The 15,654-nt window shown below is 51.1% G+C and overlaps 6 protein-coding genes across 6 annotated transcripts; 3 read left to right on the top strand and 3 right to left on the bottom strand.

Annotated features, from left to right (window-relative positions):
- The first annotated feature begins 1,992 nt into the window (after window positions 1-1,992).
- On the top strand, window positions 1,993-4,602 carry MYCFIDRAFT_50883 (uncharacterized protein). The gene is made up of 2 exons (XM_007931525.1): window positions 1,993-2,313; window positions 2,444-4,602. The coding sequence occupies exons 1-2, from the start codon at window positions 2,265-2,267 to the stop codon at window positions 4,306-4,308; spliced, it is 1,914 nt and encodes a 637-aa protein (XP_007929716.1). The 5' UTR covers window positions 1,993-2,264; the 3' UTR covers window positions 4,309-4,602.
- A 1,208-nt stretch (window positions 4,603-5,810) lies between these two features.
- MYCFIDRAFT_212181 (uncharacterized protein) lies at window positions 5,811-8,324 on the bottom strand. Its single transcript, XM_007931845.1, has 5 exons — window positions 8,007-8,324; window positions 7,888-7,956; window positions 7,597-7,834; window positions 7,201-7,541; window positions 5,811-7,150 (listed from the first exon to the last, which is right to left on the bottom strand). Exons 1-5 carry the CDS (start codon window positions 8,038-8,040, stop codon window positions 5,982-5,984), a joined length of 1,851 nt encoding a protein of 616 aa, XP_007930036.1. The 5' UTR covers window positions 8,041-8,324; the 3' UTR covers window positions 5,811-5,981.
- Window positions 8,325-9,312: 988 nt separating this feature from the next.
- Window positions 9,313-9,746, bottom strand: MYCFIDRAFT_199090 (uncharacterized protein; the record flags this gene model as incomplete). The annotated part of the gene is made up of 2 exons (XM_007931846.1): window positions 9,313-9,534; window positions 9,597-9,746. The coding sequence occupies 2 exons, from the start codon at window positions 9,744-9,746 to the stop codon at window positions 9,313-9,315; spliced, it is 372 nt and encodes a 123-aa protein (XP_007930037.1).
- Window positions 9,747-10,630: 884 nt separating this feature from the next.
- On the top strand, window positions 10,631-11,167 carry MYCFIDRAFT_79619 (uncharacterized protein; the record flags this gene model as incomplete). Its single annotated transcript, XM_007931847.1, has 2 exons — window positions 10,631-10,870; window positions 10,928-11,167. The coding sequence occupies 2 exons, from the start codon at window positions 10,631-10,633 to the stop codon at window positions 11,165-11,167; spliced, it is 480 nt and encodes a 159-aa protein (XP_007930038.1).
- An 826-nt stretch (window positions 11,168-11,993) lies between these two features.
- Window positions 11,994-13,920, top strand: MYCFIDRAFT_216391 (uncharacterized protein). Its single transcript, XM_007931848.1, has 2 exons — window positions 11,994-12,432; window positions 12,480-13,920. Exons 1-2 carry the CDS (start codon window positions 12,144-12,146, stop codon window positions 13,862-13,864), a joined length of 1,674 nt encoding a protein of 557 aa, XP_007930039.1. The 5' UTR covers window positions 11,994-12,143; the 3' UTR covers window positions 13,865-13,920.
- Window positions 13,888-15,623, bottom strand: MYCFIDRAFT_79616 (uncharacterized protein; the record flags this gene model as incomplete). Its single annotated transcript, XM_007931849.1, has 2 exons — window positions 13,888-15,209; window positions 15,272-15,623. 2 exons carry the CDS (start codon window positions 15,621-15,623, stop codon window positions 13,888-13,890), a joined length of 1,674 nt encoding a protein of 557 aa, XP_007930040.1.
- Between the last annotated feature and the right edge of the window lie 31 nt (window positions 15,624-15,654).

Here is a 15,654-nt window from a genome sequence, read left to right on the forward strand (position 1 = left end):
CATCTTATTATACAAGCTAGCGAAACAATTCAAGTGTAAGTAACAAACGCGACGTTAGAGTTTGTTATGTCTCCTGTTTGCGAGTGTAACTAGCGACTAGCATACAAGATACTAACCTACGCGCGCTATATAATAATTCTATACGGGATAACGCTAGACTTCCCTATATACGATCGTATAGCCCTACGAGGTACCGTACCGTACCGTACCTACGCGTACTAGTAGCCGGTAAAGATTCCCGTACCTCTTCGAGAGATAAATTATTATACTTTCTATAGGGCTTATATAAAATGTAGCTCTAAGATAGCGTTCGGTATACTACCTTACTCTTACTATACACTTTAGCTTGCAATCTTCTTGTCGCAAGAGCGAAGTAGCTTAACGTTACGCCGTTTAATATATACCTTTAAAGTAGCTAGGCTAGGCTAGGCTAGGATAGGTTAGCTAAGTCTAGGTACGCATCTAAAGATGGAAACGCGTATAAGATATTACTAGGGAGAATATTACGAGTCGATAGAATAATAGAGGCGTTGCAGTTGCAATTACTATATAGAAGTAGAGTAGACCCCTATAGCTATATAGGACGAGTAAGCGAGATAGCGGACGGCGGTAATCCCTAAAAACGGGATCTAACTAATTAAAGCTAGCGTACTGCCTAAAGGAATTATCCGTACCTTTAAAAAGTTTACGTCTAACCTTTTTAAGCTAGCTGCTATTTATAGGGATTACCCCCGTCCGCTATCTCGCTTAATCGTCCTATACTATAGACCTATTATAAGTATAGGCCTAAGCCTATCTCTACTTAGACTAGTAATAAAGGGCTGTTAGTATAGCTATATATCTATATAATAACTTAGCTACTATAAGCTACTATAGCTAAGTAAACTCCTATATAGACTATATAATTCCCTTTATTACTAGTTTAATCCGTTTCTATCGGGATTTAGTAGGCGTATATAGATAAAGCGACCCGAATTTTTTTTCTAAGAAAGAATACGTAATACCTAGACCGAGGTCCGAAATTTGAAAATCTACTATAGTAGCGGCCTAGATAAATACTTTATATATACTAATTACTATTTTTTGTTCCTTAAACGATAGCCCTAGTTTAGGAAAATCGAATATAATCTAGAAACTAAATACGCTCGGCTATATAGAAGGCTACTCTATACCGCGACGATAAGAATACGTACTATTTAGACCGTAATTCGAAAAAGTACTACCGGGCGGGCCTAGATAATTATATTATCTAGGACCGCTACTATATATTATATATTAATTTATATTCCTCGACGAGTACTTCCTTAGGAGGGGAAAATCTATATAAATAGCCTAAAATACGATAGAAACGGCCTAGACTAGAGATAGAACTCTAGGATCTCTATAATCTAAACGCTAATTAGCTTACTCTACTGTACCTTAGCTATATACTATGCTATATATATATATACTAAAATACTACCTACCTATATACCCTTAAATAATCCTATCTCTAGTCTAGTCTCGAGATAGGGCCTAAGCCTAAATAACCGTAGCTAGAGGTATTATATATAATAGAATAGCCGTGAATATTACCGTTATTATATAGTAAATGCAGACCCTTTTAGTGCCTGCCTTATAAATATAGCGGTTAATATAGCTAGATATATCGGATAACTACTCGGTACGGTAGATATCCTTTATAATAGATCGTTCTCGGTGTAGGTCCCTAGGTAACTAATCTGTGTCTCGTGTATATTTATATCGTAAACACTGTGTTTATAGGCCCGGAAATTAAATACACTGTGATCTCTAACCGCAGCGCGTGAGAGCCGACAGTTGTACAGCGTCTGAACGCATCGCAGTGAAAGCGACTAGGCCCGGACCGCTGAATAACAAGTGGCTATTCGCTGTAATCCTTACTTTTCAAGGATGTGGGGCATACTAACTTTCACTCCGATGTGGTCAGACGCTGTACGACAACTCCTTATTTACTGCGGCTCGAATCGTCCTCGCTGTCCCTTCCGTATCATCGCAGCAACCGCAATTCGAGACGAACATATCACAGCCAAGCGACCAGAGGCAGAGCCAGAGGCAGCGCAAGCCTCACATCCCCGCCGGCCGCGACGTGAAGCACGCGAGAAGGCCGCGCCGCCACGGTTCGTTGGCTGACCGACACCAAAGACATCCAATACACACAGTACCGGCAAACGGGACCTCGCTTTCCTTCATTCCGCGTGCACACTCGCGTGAATATGCTTGATCGGCCGGACTCATGCAAATGAATGGAGACTCTCCACGCACACGATAGCCCTTTAGCCGCGTATCTGGAAGGTATGTAGCGAGCGATATTGCTTATTGCTTATGGCACCCCGGCTATCGCCATCCGGTCCTTCCCAAGCCCATTGCTCCGCCAACAACCAACACCACCTTTAACTGATCCTAGACTGACTTCATGAACTAGGCGAGGGAACCTTTGTCGAGCCCGACTTGATCGGCATTGACGAATCGCGTTCAGAAGACGCATCACACCCCGCGCCGAGCAGCAAGCCCAAGCCCGCGAGAAAGTCGTTCGCGCCGCCATCGAGACTCCAACTTCACCCACGCCTCCGAATACCTCCCAGCCTACCGCCGAGTGCCGTCGTACACGTCCCGCAGAGCGCTCTCACTAGGATACATCATGCTTGGTCATCAGCTGTCAACTCCAGGTTAGGAGCTTCAGACAATGCCAAGTTCCTAGAGCACTTCCGCTACACCATCGTAGCCTCGCAATTGCTTAACGAGTATCTCGATCATGGCTCTCTGAACCCTGTCTCCACACCATTATTACCAAGTCTGGGCGTCGAAGGCACGAGCGATGTACTCGAAGAGCCGAGAGATAATGCCAATCTCGTTGGCGCACTATCAGCCGCTGCGCTTGCCTTTGCACTGGTGCTTCTCATAGACTGGCTTCGCGCACGTCGAATGAGCAAGAGCAAGGTCCTATTAGTGCTTACGGCACTGGCAATAGCTGCATTTATCGCATATGCCTACCTGCGTCGACAGTGGTTGCAGAGTCTGAGACGCCAAGTTGTTCAGACTGCAACACGTCTGACGACCAACTGGCAGGCATATGAGCTTTCCAGTAGTTCAGCGCTGTCTCTCATCCAGGAAGTCGAGCTGGTGTCAAAAGGATACAGGCTGAGCACACCTTTGCCACCGGCCACACGCATCGAAGAGAACAGTCCCGCTAGGAGGTGTTCTAAGCTACGCGCAGCACTGCACAAAGCGTATGCTGGCACGATCCCGAAGTGCATCGAAGCATGCGCTGCGCTCCGAGCATTGATTGACGATGATGACCTGGAGAAGTACTTCGAGATCTACGACATCAGTCCGCAGGATGCTCGAGAGGCTTCTGGCACGAGCTCATTGTGTATCCTAGAGGACGACCCAGAGTCGCTCAAGTCTCTTCGCGTCCTCAGCTATCGGTCAGGCGTCCTTCGAAGGGTGACATTATGCTCACTCATGGCCTTAGAAGCCGACGGTGGCAAAGCTGATTTCCGACGGTGGCGTGTCGCTACTGCAGTCATGGACAAACTCAGCAGGAGTATCGCTTGCTCTACTGAGCGGGTCCGGAAGCTGCTGACAGATATGGAGAACTTCAATTTACCCTCCCCAGCAAAATTTGCCAACACTGCAGTTCGTGAGAAGATGCGTGGTCAAGTGCGCAAGATCAGCGCCCTTGGCACCGGCATCAGAGGTCTGCAGACCAAAATGCAGATCTTGCGCGAGGAGACAAACAACTCAATCGAGCAATCCGACGACCTCACTGATCTCGGCCCGACACTGATGGCCCAATACGAAGCAATCGGAGCGGACTTGAAAGAGCTTCTTCAAGCTTGGGAGACTGGCCAGCAGTCTCTGCAGAACAACATCACGCGACACGAACATCGGATATCCTTGGCCTCAAGTGGGCTGAGATCACCTGTGTCGAGCCTTGGCGGACTTACTGCAGTCGAAGAAGTAGAAGGTTCTCCTGCCGATGCGCTCAAAGTGTTGAACGGAGATTCGAGTGGTTCAAGATCGAATCGATCTAGCCTGAATACTTCTAATAATTCCGACGAGGAATTGGTCTTTGAAGCCGTGGCGCTGCCTAGGCAGCGGGCGACAACGCTCACACGCGAAGAGCGCATAGCGAAGATGCACGAAGAGCGCGCAAAGCAAGCTGACCTTCGCGCTAAGCGAGATGCAAACACAAGCATGCTGCGCGAGCTGGAGTCCGTCATTAACCTGAGACCGAAGAAGACTGCTGCGAATGGGAATGGGTCTGCACGCGTCACTTCTCTTTGACGCCATTCTTTGCCGCCGGTCCTGGAAACACAGGATCCGGAAAGAAATAACTAACCCTCTGATTGCTGTATAGCATTTCTAAGGCGCATATAATTAGTCAGGGCATATGAGATACCCTTCTGAGTATAGACAGGACAGTTTAAGGGATCACATTGGATATTAGCATGGCGTTCTGGGTACAGACCGAGCTTGAAGACGGCCACAGTATTGGGCATCTGGCGGTGGTACATATTGTGTATGAGACATAACTTCAGCTGTGGCCACTTCCTTGGCACGACGACTTGACCGTAAGCCATGTCGTTTGAACCTTTCCTTCGAGATTCGGATCAACTTCGACAGATGCGCTCACAGCGGAGATGTCGTCCACTTTTGAAACCGTGGAGCTTTTTGCGCCTTTGAAACTTCACCGAATCAGCTCGAGCAGATTGTTAAACCCGAACGCAAAGGTGGGGAGAGGCGAATCCGTCTGTTTGCCTATCAGCCCGCCAGCACATATGAGGCCTCATGCCAATTGATATATTGATGAGACGATAAAGTTCAAATATGAATCTCCCCTGCAGACACACTGTTGTCTGCTATCCTCCCGCAGCCAAGAAAACGGGCCCCAGTCAAGAGCGATCATCATATCATCATGGAGAAAGGTCCGCCTCTCGAACAACAAGCAGCCTCCGAAACGACCACCATGGAGAAGTTCTGCTGGCAGTTGACAAAGAAGCCGAGCGCTCTTACTTGCGGAAACTAGACATGTCCTTGCTACCTTTCCTCTCACTTTCAGCGCAACTAGTAGATCGTGTAAGGAAGAAATTCCACATCATCTCAGGAAAAGATCCCGATGCAAAAAAAAAAAAAAGCTGACCTCGCTCGAGTAGAGGCAACGCCAAAACCGACGGCATGGGACAAAGACATGTTCAAGTTCACCGGCAACCAATACTCGCTTCGAATCAACGTGCCGTTCGGGCTCATGGTGGACCTGTCTCTCACATTACTCTTATTTGGCCGACGTTGGCGGCGACGTCGGTTTGTTTGTAATGGGATTTGTGTATTTTTGCGGCGTTGGGGATGAGGAGGGAGAAGGGATCGGGAGCAAGGGAGGGTTTTTGAGGGCTGGGGGAGAGGGGGAGAAGGCGGCGGATTGGAAGGTATTTTGTGTAAAAGGGAGGGAAGGAGAGGTCGTGTGGGAATGAGCAAAGATGCTATCCCTTCAATCGTATCGTATCGTGCAATCTACGATATGATCTCTCGCGCTCATACGATAATATGAGCTCGGAATTCGGGGTTGTAAGATTGATGAAGAGGATCCATGATGGAAAGGAAGAGATAGGCCGAGGACGAAGATTGAGTATATCGCGGCATTCTAGTCGAAACTAGCCATTAAGGATGCGAGCGTGGGTGACGACAGTCACGACACGAAGGTTTACATCGAGGTTGTTTGCGTTGGGATCAATCTCTTGAGCGGAAAGCTTTGGTTATCGCAATCGCTACTTCGAAGCAGGTTTTAGGATGGCGACATAGAAAAGCGACTAAAAGTCTTTCAAAGCCGTTGACTGGAACATGACTATACACAGGTATACAAGCTATCTCTTTCAAAAAGAAGTCACATCTTTGGAAATCTTCTTCAAAAAAAAAATCCCTTAGCGCCTAGCTTCCTTCATTGGTCATATGCTCCGTTCTCTCTAGTACTCGAGCGTCACATCCTGTCCCTTTACCTTTCCGATCACGATGCCTGCTGCGTACTTTGGAATAACCTCGTCGTCATGCATCATCTCGAACTCCTCTGATGCGTCCTTGCCCATGTGCGAGAAAAGTGCTTGTGGGCCACCTGGGTGCTCGTCTACCCAGTCAGTTACATTCATGACGATGCCCTTGACGGCGATCCAAAGATCGTCCTTCTTGTTGTGCTTTGCGACCTCCTCAAGCGAGTATTCCTGCTCTGGAATTTTGAAGTCCTTGATATCGTTGGGCTTGGTGACTTGGCCTGGGTCCTTAGAGTCCTTTGAGCCACCCATGACTGGGGCTGCAGATACCTGACCTTGCTGCTGTATCGACGATCCTGATGAAGCGCCAACACCAGATCCTGAACCCCATTCCACGGAGATCTTGCCTGGCTGGCTTGGGTCGATGTGAAGGCTGATTTGGCCGGCACGCTGAGCAGCAGTGCTTGCGCCACCAGCGAGGACTTGCTGGAAGAGGTACTTGCTTGAACTTGAACCTGCGACACGGCCGTAGACGACACATCCGAGGAGCGAGGAACCACCGAGACGGTTGGCACCGTGGACACCACCAGCCAGTTCACCGCAAATGAACAGACCGTCAAATGGCTTGCCGTCCTTGCCGAGCACCTCAGACTTGTCATTGATCTCGATACCGCCCATGGTGAAGTGGAGCACTGGCTCCATCTGTGCAACGTGGAAGTCGTCGTTGACCTCGACTGGGAAGTTGTGGAAGAACTTCTTCTTGAATGGGTCCTTCTCCTCGCCGTTAGCGTACTTGTTGTACGCGGTGAAGGTCTCGTTGAGCTTCTTCTCGCCACAGCCAATCTCCTTTGCGAGCTCAGCGCCCGTCATCTTCTTCATGAGACCCCGTCCAGAGTAGTGGCGAGTGTGGAAGTCGAGAGTGTTGGATGCCTTGCTGTTGAGTACGAGTCTGATTGGCCAGTTGCCCTGCTCCTTCTGCTTCCACATCTCGTTGGAAACAAAGTCACGGTGCTGCAGCTCGTCGACGAATCGCTCGCCTTTGCTGTTGAGCAAAAGACCACCCTCGCCACGGAGAGCCTCAGCGGCCAAGAACTTGGTCTTCGCAGTTGGGTCCTTCGGGTCGACCAAACCAGTTGGATGCACTTGCACTTGTCCATATCAATGTCATTTGCGCCAATGCTCATCAACATCTTGTGACCGTCTCCAGTGGCGTGGTTGCCGTTTGTGGTGGAAAGATCGAAGGTATCGGGCCTGTGCTTCTTGAGGAGCGAGGTCTCTGTGAAGTCGGCAGCGTAACCACCAGTGGCGAGCACGACTGGTCCGTTGACGGTGTACTCCTCGCCATTCAGCTCGTATGTCACACCGATGGCCCTTTTGCCGTCCATATTGATCTTCTTGACATTCGCCTTCTTGATCAGCTCGACGCGCTCGGGCTCATTCTCGCAGAGCTCTTCCCATCGCTGCATGAGGGCATATGTGATAGCCATACCGGGGAATTTGGCATCGTGGCCACGGTGGGTTCGCTCGTAGGAGTGGCCACTGTGCAGCTGTTAGACGTGAAATGTCGGTGACAAGGAAGTTGGCCAGTACGTACCCTAATCGCGAGACGAGAGTAAGATCGAGGTTGAAGATGTCCTGCAGCCATTCGACAGCGGATGCGGACTGGTATGTGAGGACTTTGATGAGATCTGGTCGGGCCTTGTCTCGTGCGGACTTCAATGTGTCGTCGTAGAATTGCTTTACGCTGTCCTTGATGCCGAGATCGACCTGTGTGCGGGTCAAAGCACCGTTGATACCGGATGTGGCCTTGGTGGAGTTGCCACCCATGAAGTCTGTGGAAATGGTCAGCAAGCCCACTTTTCAAGGCAACTTCCGCTTTGCATACTGTTCTTGTCGAGCAGCAGCACATTGCCGCCGTTCAGGTAGATTGTGTGGGCGGCGCTCAGGCCGGAAACTGGGCTTTCGTCAGCCGATGCCCTGCATTCCGTTGCGCGATGGACTTACGGCCGGCGCCGACGACAATGACTCTCTCAGGCATGATGGCGGGGATGTGTGTGCAATGAATATGCTATGTAGTGGAAGGGAAGAAGAAGCAGAAGAAGAAGAAGAAACAAAACAAGCGAGTGGTGGTGGGGGACGTCGCTCGGGATGTGCTTGTGAAGCTTGTGGAGAAAGAGCCGAGGAATCTGTCGTGTCGAAGGCGCGGCTCTTGGATCAACTAGATGCGGATGCTCGTGGCAACCAGCGGCACGGCAAATCAATTGGGAAGGTGATGATGGGAGACGAGGACAAGCAGAATAATGTGAGATGGCAAGCACGACTGCCGTCTCAGCACATTATATTGCTGGTGCAGGGGAGCAATTAATATTCTATTCGCTCGCATGTGAAGGCGAGTTCTGTGCTGCGCTGCAGTCCGCTGACCACAGACAGACCTCGGCCTTGTCGTCTCGTGATCGCTTCTCACATGCCATTGCCGCCGCCATGTTCGCCTGTGGAGACGCAGCAGCCAATTGCGTGTCGGCCGAAGTCAGCCTCCAGTTCTTTGTTTTTCATTCACTCACAGCTAGCGGTTTGTACAAACATCGGAGGTGCCTTCCGGTCTGTAGAACGACCACGCAATTCAAAGCCCGAGCGTTTCGAATTCGGCTCATTCAACACCGATGCTTTGCCGATGAGCAGCAGAAGCAGGGAGAGAAGAGCGAGATGCCACCAAATATGCTCTGTCACAAGCCAGAATGACCTTTCTGCCATTTCTCATACGTGCCTTTCGCTGCACCTGCACTTGCGAGCCAATCTGCTAGCTCCAACGCCACTTCGCCGAGAACCAACATCACATGCTGCACTCCAGACCGCGCGCTGAGGCCCTGCATATAATTATTCCCGGTGCACGAGAGGTACTGCTCAAACATTGCCAAGTTTATCGACACCAGCGCTCGATCCCGCGGAAGAGTCTACGATTCTGTCATCGGAAGACACTGCCGGAAACCTGCTTTGTAGATCTCCGCAATAGCCGTCGCATGCTTGCACCATGCCAACTGCAGGCAATTCTTGACTTCACCTGGAGTAATCAACGCCAACTATCACGAGAAACCTTTTCTCAAGACACATGAAAACAGCAGCAAAAAAGTCTCCACTCCGTAAGCATCGCATAGTAGGTATTGAATTGTCTCATCCACCTCCCGCTCGCTAATCTTCCTCACCCTTCCAACCAACCAGAAAACCCCCGTTTTTCTTTCATGCATCCAGGCCATGGCACCGCATCGTATCGCAGTCATATCCCCTCAACCTCGAAAATATTCCCCCCCCCCCTTCATCCAACCAAAGGCTTATCGCAACCCGTGCAGCACCGCTCATCCGGAAAAGCCTCCCACAGCGCACCCGAGAACGAACTCTGCTGCCCATCCTCCGTCGAGAAGCTCAGAAACGTATCACCAAACCCATCGTCCACGCAACGGTAGTCCTGCATCGGAACGGTGATGTGCTCCTTGATGGTGTCGAGGATTGCAGCGCAGCCACTGCCTTGCTTGTATGGCTAATGAGAGTAGAAATGTCAGTTACTGTGAAGTTCGAAGTTTTGTGGGGAGCTGGACTTACGAATCCGACTTGTGCGGTGTAGAGAGTGCCAAGCGATCCTCCTGCGCCGCTGCGGCACATGATGTGCATCGTGTTCATGGGGAGATTGCCTGGGCTCTGGGCAGATGCTAGGATGGCGAGAGTTGGGGTGAGGAGCTTGGAGAGATGCATGGTGGTCGCTGGAGGGTGGTTAGTACTGGCGGCCACGTTGGTGTGCTTTTCAGGGTTAAGTACACTGTGGTTGGAGGCTTTGGTGTTGGTTGAGGTTGTGTGTCGAGTGTGTTGGAGGATGTCTGTTTGGTGTAAGTTGGAAGAAAGGAAGATGGAAAAGTCGAGGCAAGATATAGTGCGCGACAGCGCAGTCTCAAGTGAGGCGGATGGCAAATCTGAAGCTGACTCAAACGGAAGTGAAGCCACGTCTGAAGGACTGATGTCTTTGGTTCATAGCAGACTGAGGTAGATCATTCAAGTTTACCAGATCTAGGGGAGCATAAATCTTGCTCCATGGTTCTCACCTTAAGCCACGCAGGACGTCAGTTCGAGATGCTGAAGAGAAGGGCGGACGCGTTTCTTCCTCTTAGCATGAGAATCCACATTATGGTAGATCAATACACAACGTCACAGCTCTATGTCCTTCTGCGGCTGCGTGGAGTATGGTTGATCGCTTGGCTTTCTTCTTCTATGATAGCTTCGTTCCTTCTCAATCTTCTCTTCCATGCTCCTCATCGGAGTGAATGTGGTTTCCGTGACGACGCATGAATGAATTTTGTTCGCCTTCACCCGCAGCTCGTGATTGCTTGGCGTGTGATCAATTTGCCGTCCGTGCTCTTCCCGCCGGACTATTGAATCGTTCGGCGTCCCTTCCCTTTTCCATTCCACTTTGACTGCACGAAACCCCCACACTCGAGCATTCGCAACCACCTTCATTGCATACAATCCATCCATCAACCCATCCACCCATTCAAGCAACCTTTCTCAGACGCGCTGTAAGAAATTGATTCGCCCTGACGCGAGCGGCGCTAACTCGAGGACAGTCCCAAATATCCACCATCAACATGCGCTCCATCCTTGCCACCGCTGCCCTCATCGGCGCCGCTGTGATCAACGCCCTCGACACCGGTGGTGTCGGTCTCATCCCTGAGAGCGCCCTCGATCCCAACCAGACCCTCGACATCGCCCGCGAGATGGGACCAGACCCAGACGAGGGCCTCTGCTACCTCTGCATGGGCTGCTGGGCCAAGCAGAACGGCGCTCTCGTCATCTCCTACAACGTCCACATCGGCTACGCCTATTCCGTAAGTCATTCATTGCACCGCTAGAAGTCGACCGACGACGCTGACCGCAGACTCTAGGAAGGCCACGAGTTCAACGGCGGCGACGGTCTGCAGGACCAGTGCACCAACATCTTCTGGGAGCTCGAGCACCGCACCGGAGCCATCTCGATGTGGAAGTGCTCGGCCGATGCCTATAGCGACCGCACGATTTTGCACTTCAACAATATCGTCGGTCAAGGCGGAGATCTGAGCGATGAGCTGAACAAGTTCTACCCGATGGTCGCGGAGCAGAACTCGTTCAATTGTCCTGATAAGTAGGCGATAGGCGATGCCGAGCAGAGGATGTATTGCGTGATGCTTTCGATTAGCATGAGGCATTGAGTTTCTGGAGTTTACGAAGGGTTGCATCATTGGCGGGCGCCAGCAGAGCGCGGCCAGCATGGGAAGTGAGGAGTTCCATGCGATGCGATATCAGAGGATCAAGGTGGCCACCGTGCTAGTTTGGTAGAGAACCGCAGTCCAGTATAAGCAGTTGGACTGATATTGATCTTCAAAAAAATGGCGGTGTTTGTTGACCTTGCAATGTTTTCTCCACGACCCCCGACACCCTGGCTGCCACGTGAAGGGGTGGCGTCACCAAGCATGCAAATCTTCTACCCAAGCATGCAGCCATACTTCTTGGTAAAGCTTGCCGATATCATTCCCTTCACCTCCTCCAGGAGACACTTCGACGCTGTATCGTTCAGTCTGGTCAAGCGAACCGGGCCATTCTATTAGCTCGCCCCTCTGCTCACACCAGTCGTACAGCAGCTGCTGAGAAGCGGCCGATCTGCCACTCGAACGACTTCTCTGGCTACGCTGGAATGCCCGAGGCTACGCTCACGAACAGAGTGAACACATAAAGAATGTGTGAGGAATACCGAATGCTCCAGGCCCAGTATGAGCCATTCACGAGCAAGGCCATCCTGGTCACGCGATATCGACGCAGATGGATTGAAGGGGAGTGCAGGATAGAGTTCCATCGTCGCTTCCTTCGAGGTCCGCAGCTCCACCCATCTTCGAAGTCTAACCTCAATTAGCGCCTCACCTGTCGTCGTCAGAGAAAACTGCTCTCTTCCTCTACACCTGACACTGCGTGGCCATCACCACTTACACTGTAGGCGCTCGCCGTCAATGGAGTTCGTTTGCGCATTCTTCTGTCTACTGCTCAAAGCTCTTCGGTAGATCGCCCACAAGCAACATACCCTCAAACGCAGCAGATTCCTCACGACCAACTATACCGGTTTCAACAATCATGTCTGGCCAAATCACCGACCGCGAGAGCACCGACAGTGCGGCACTGGCATTGCTCGGAAAGAAGCAAGTGCTCAAACGTCGTTTCGGCCTTGTCACCCTGTTTGGCTTTGCTGTTTGCGAACTGATTACGTGGGAGACGGTTCTTGCATTGTTTAGCGAGCCTTTCGAGAACGGAGGACCGGGCGGCGCAGTCTATGGCTATATCATCGCATGGACTTCGACCATGTCTGTGTATACTGTGATTTCTGAATTGGCTTCCCTTGCACCTATCGCTGGTGGCCAGTATTGTAAGTTTCTCACCATAACCACATGTGACTTGACTGATCGACGACAGACTGGGTCTACATGCTCGCTCCGCCGAAATGGAAGACCGTGTCAAGCTATGTTGTCGGATGGCTGACCACATTGGCCTGGATTGCTACAGTAGCAACGGAGACACTCTTCGCTGGTCTTATGCTTCAGGGCGTCATCGTCCTTGATCACTCCGACTACGAGGCGAAGATGTGGCAAGGAACACTCTTGACATGGGCAGTTATCGTCGCTTGCATTTTTGTCAATGTAGCCATTCCGAATTTGCTGCCCAAATTCGAGGTCTTCATTCTGGTCTTCCACTTGGCAGGCTTCGTGGCAATCGTCACAACCCTCTGGGTCATGACACCAACAATTACCCCAAGTCACACCGTCTGGCTCACGTCTCTCAACCAAGGAGGCTGGCCAACGCAAGGACTCTCGTATTGTGTAGGCTTCCTCGGCAACGTGGCCACCTTTGTCGGCGCAGATGCCTCCGTCCACCTGGCAGAAGAAGTCTCGAACGCGGCCAAGAACATTCCGCGAGCCATTCTCGGCGCTATGCTCATCAACGGCGCCGTTGGCTTCGTTATGATGGTAACAATTCTGTACTGTCTGGGAGATGTCGACTCCGTACTCAACACCAAGACCGGCTACCCATTCATCCAGATCTTCTACAACAGCGTGCAGAACATTGCTGGAGCTACTGTAATGACAGCCGTTGTCCTCGCGCTCACCTGGTCCTGTGCTATCGGCATTACCACGACGGCCTCCCGCATGACCTGGTCCTTCGCCCGAGATCGCGGCTTGCCGTTCTCCAAATACATGGAACGAGTAGACCGCAAGACCAAGATTCCCGTCATTGCTGTCTTAGTTTGCACCACAATCGCCGCCCTTCTCGCACTTATCTACATTGGCTCATACACTGCATTCAACGACGTCATCTCTTTGACTATTACCGGATTCTATGGCTCGTATCTTCTGCCCGCATCGTTCCTGCTCTACCGTCGCCTCAAAGGCCAACTCCTACCTCACGGTAGCCAGACGCACGCAGCCACTCAGACCATGCATGAGGGCATCGAAAAGTTCCCCGAGGTATCCAAGGATGGCGCCGATACTGGGGCTGAAGATCTCGATCTCGCTCAGACACCTCTCGTCTGGGGACCGTGGCATTTGCCTGGTTGGCTGGGCATTGCGAACAACGTCTACGCATGCTGTTATATGCTCTTCGTGATTTTCTGGAGTGTATGGCCACCCTCGACACCAGTCTCGGCATCGACTATGAACTATTCCGTCGTCGTGACTGGCGGTGTCATGATCCTTAGTGCGGTCTGGTACTACATCGGTGGCAAGAAGCAATACACGGGTCCTCTTATCGACGACGAAGTCGCAGCGATCATGAGAGCGGGATCTGTGGTCTCAATACACTGATTGTAGGACACACACCTGCAAATCTAATGCGCAAATCTAAAATCCAATCTCTTCGCACCCTCATCCTCCGTATTCCTCACATAATCCACCTTCTCCTCACCCGTGAGTTTCGCCCAAGCCTCTTCCCTCCTCTTATTCCTCCTAACATAATAGTACTTCACCGCAACAAACAAAACAACATTGAAACAACAAAACCCCAACAAAATCCTATTCCCTCGAATATAATACGGCCGATCATCATCCCGATAGATATTCGTCCCAATGATATTCCCCGCCTGAACCATCATATTATAAAGCGCAGCAGAAACCGCCCGCGTCCGGACACTATTCGAATTCCTGGAATTCCACGCCACCAGAATCGCATGGCAATACGGATACGACAACAGACCCGTCAACAGTCCATATCGAACCCAGTCCGAAACTCCAGACCCCAAAGCCACAAGCGCCGCCAAGAAGGGCAAGATCCAAAGATTCGACGTCAAAGACACCAGCGCTCGTTCGTTGAAGTATTCGGAAACTTTACTGATAATCAACAAATTCACCCCGAACATGAACTGCGAAGGAATCGTAAGAAGATTCGCGTTAAACGTGCTCCAACCCATTTGTCGGAGAATGTACGAGATATAAGTATTCGCGGGTTGAGGCGGCACGTAAGTCGTCAGTCCGACGAGGTATAAAGGCCACAGATCGTAATCTTTCAGACATTTCCACAAACGTTGCAGGGTGACGGCTTGGCGGTTGTTCATATCTCCTTTACTGGGATCGTCGCGCAGGAGTCTGTTGACCAAAATTTTCTCTTCGCGTTCGGTGAACCAGCCTTTTTTGCCTCGGATCCAGCCGCGGGTTTGGGTGATGGAGGCGGGCATTAGACCCCAGGACGCGAGACCGATGCAGGCTGTTATACTGCCTTCGATGAGGAAGAGCCATTGCCAGCCCGCCCAGCCCTGAAGGCCGCGCATTTGGAGGATCCCGGCTGCGAGGAGGGAGCCCAGGATATTGCAGGTGGAAAGCACGGTCCAGAACCAGGAGAGGCGGATGGGGAGTTCTTTGGCTTTGTACCAGTAGGTGATGTAGAGGACCGTGTCGGGGATGAACCCCCCCATTAAGAGGCCTATGAGACAGCGGCAGGCGTAGTAGCCTTTTTTGGTTTGGAGACCGGCTTGGGCGGCGGAGATGATTGACCAGCTTGTGATTATGAAGGGGATCCAGATGTCCGGGCCGAGTTTTTTGGAGATTAGGCCTGAGGGGAGTTCGGCGGCGAGGAAGGAGACGAGGAAGATTGTTTGGCCGGAGTTGAAGTCGTTGGTGTTCATGTGGAGGTCTGTGAGCATGTTGTCGGAGATGGCTGGAGGGGGGTTGAGTATTAGGACGGGTGGTGGATATGTTGTTTACGTTTACGTTACGTACCCCGATTGATGTTTCTTCGATTCAAATCCAAAGCGAGGAACATGAGCCAGCACCAAGTCATGATCCGGAAGTCAATCTTTCTCTTCAGCCTCTTCTCTTCATCTGCAGACCAAGTGATGTCGGGATCGAATCGGTGTCGGCCTTCGTATTTTGCTTTTTCGTAAACGTCTCGCCAGTAGTCCGCGACCTTTTCATCGGCAAAGACATGGTTTCGATCAGATCCGTAGTCTCCTTCGACAAGCTCGGAAGTGTTCAGTGAGCCTTGTGAGCTCTGCTCTTGCACAGTCTCGAACGCTTTGTTGTCATTCGGCACGCTAGGAGGTGCAGTGTCATCCTTTGGAGACGATGCCATGGCTAAGGGAACGCTCACGGGAGCGCGAAAT

Source organism: Pseudocercospora fijiensis, assembly GCF_000340215.1.
Source record: "Pseudocercospora fijiensis CIRAD86 unplaced genomic scaffold MYCFIscaffold_8, whole genome shotgun sequence".
Classification (NCBI taxonomy): domain Eukaryota; kingdom Fungi; phylum Ascomycota; class Dothideomycetes; order Mycosphaerellales; family Mycosphaerellaceae; genus Pseudocercospora; species Pseudocercospora fijiensis.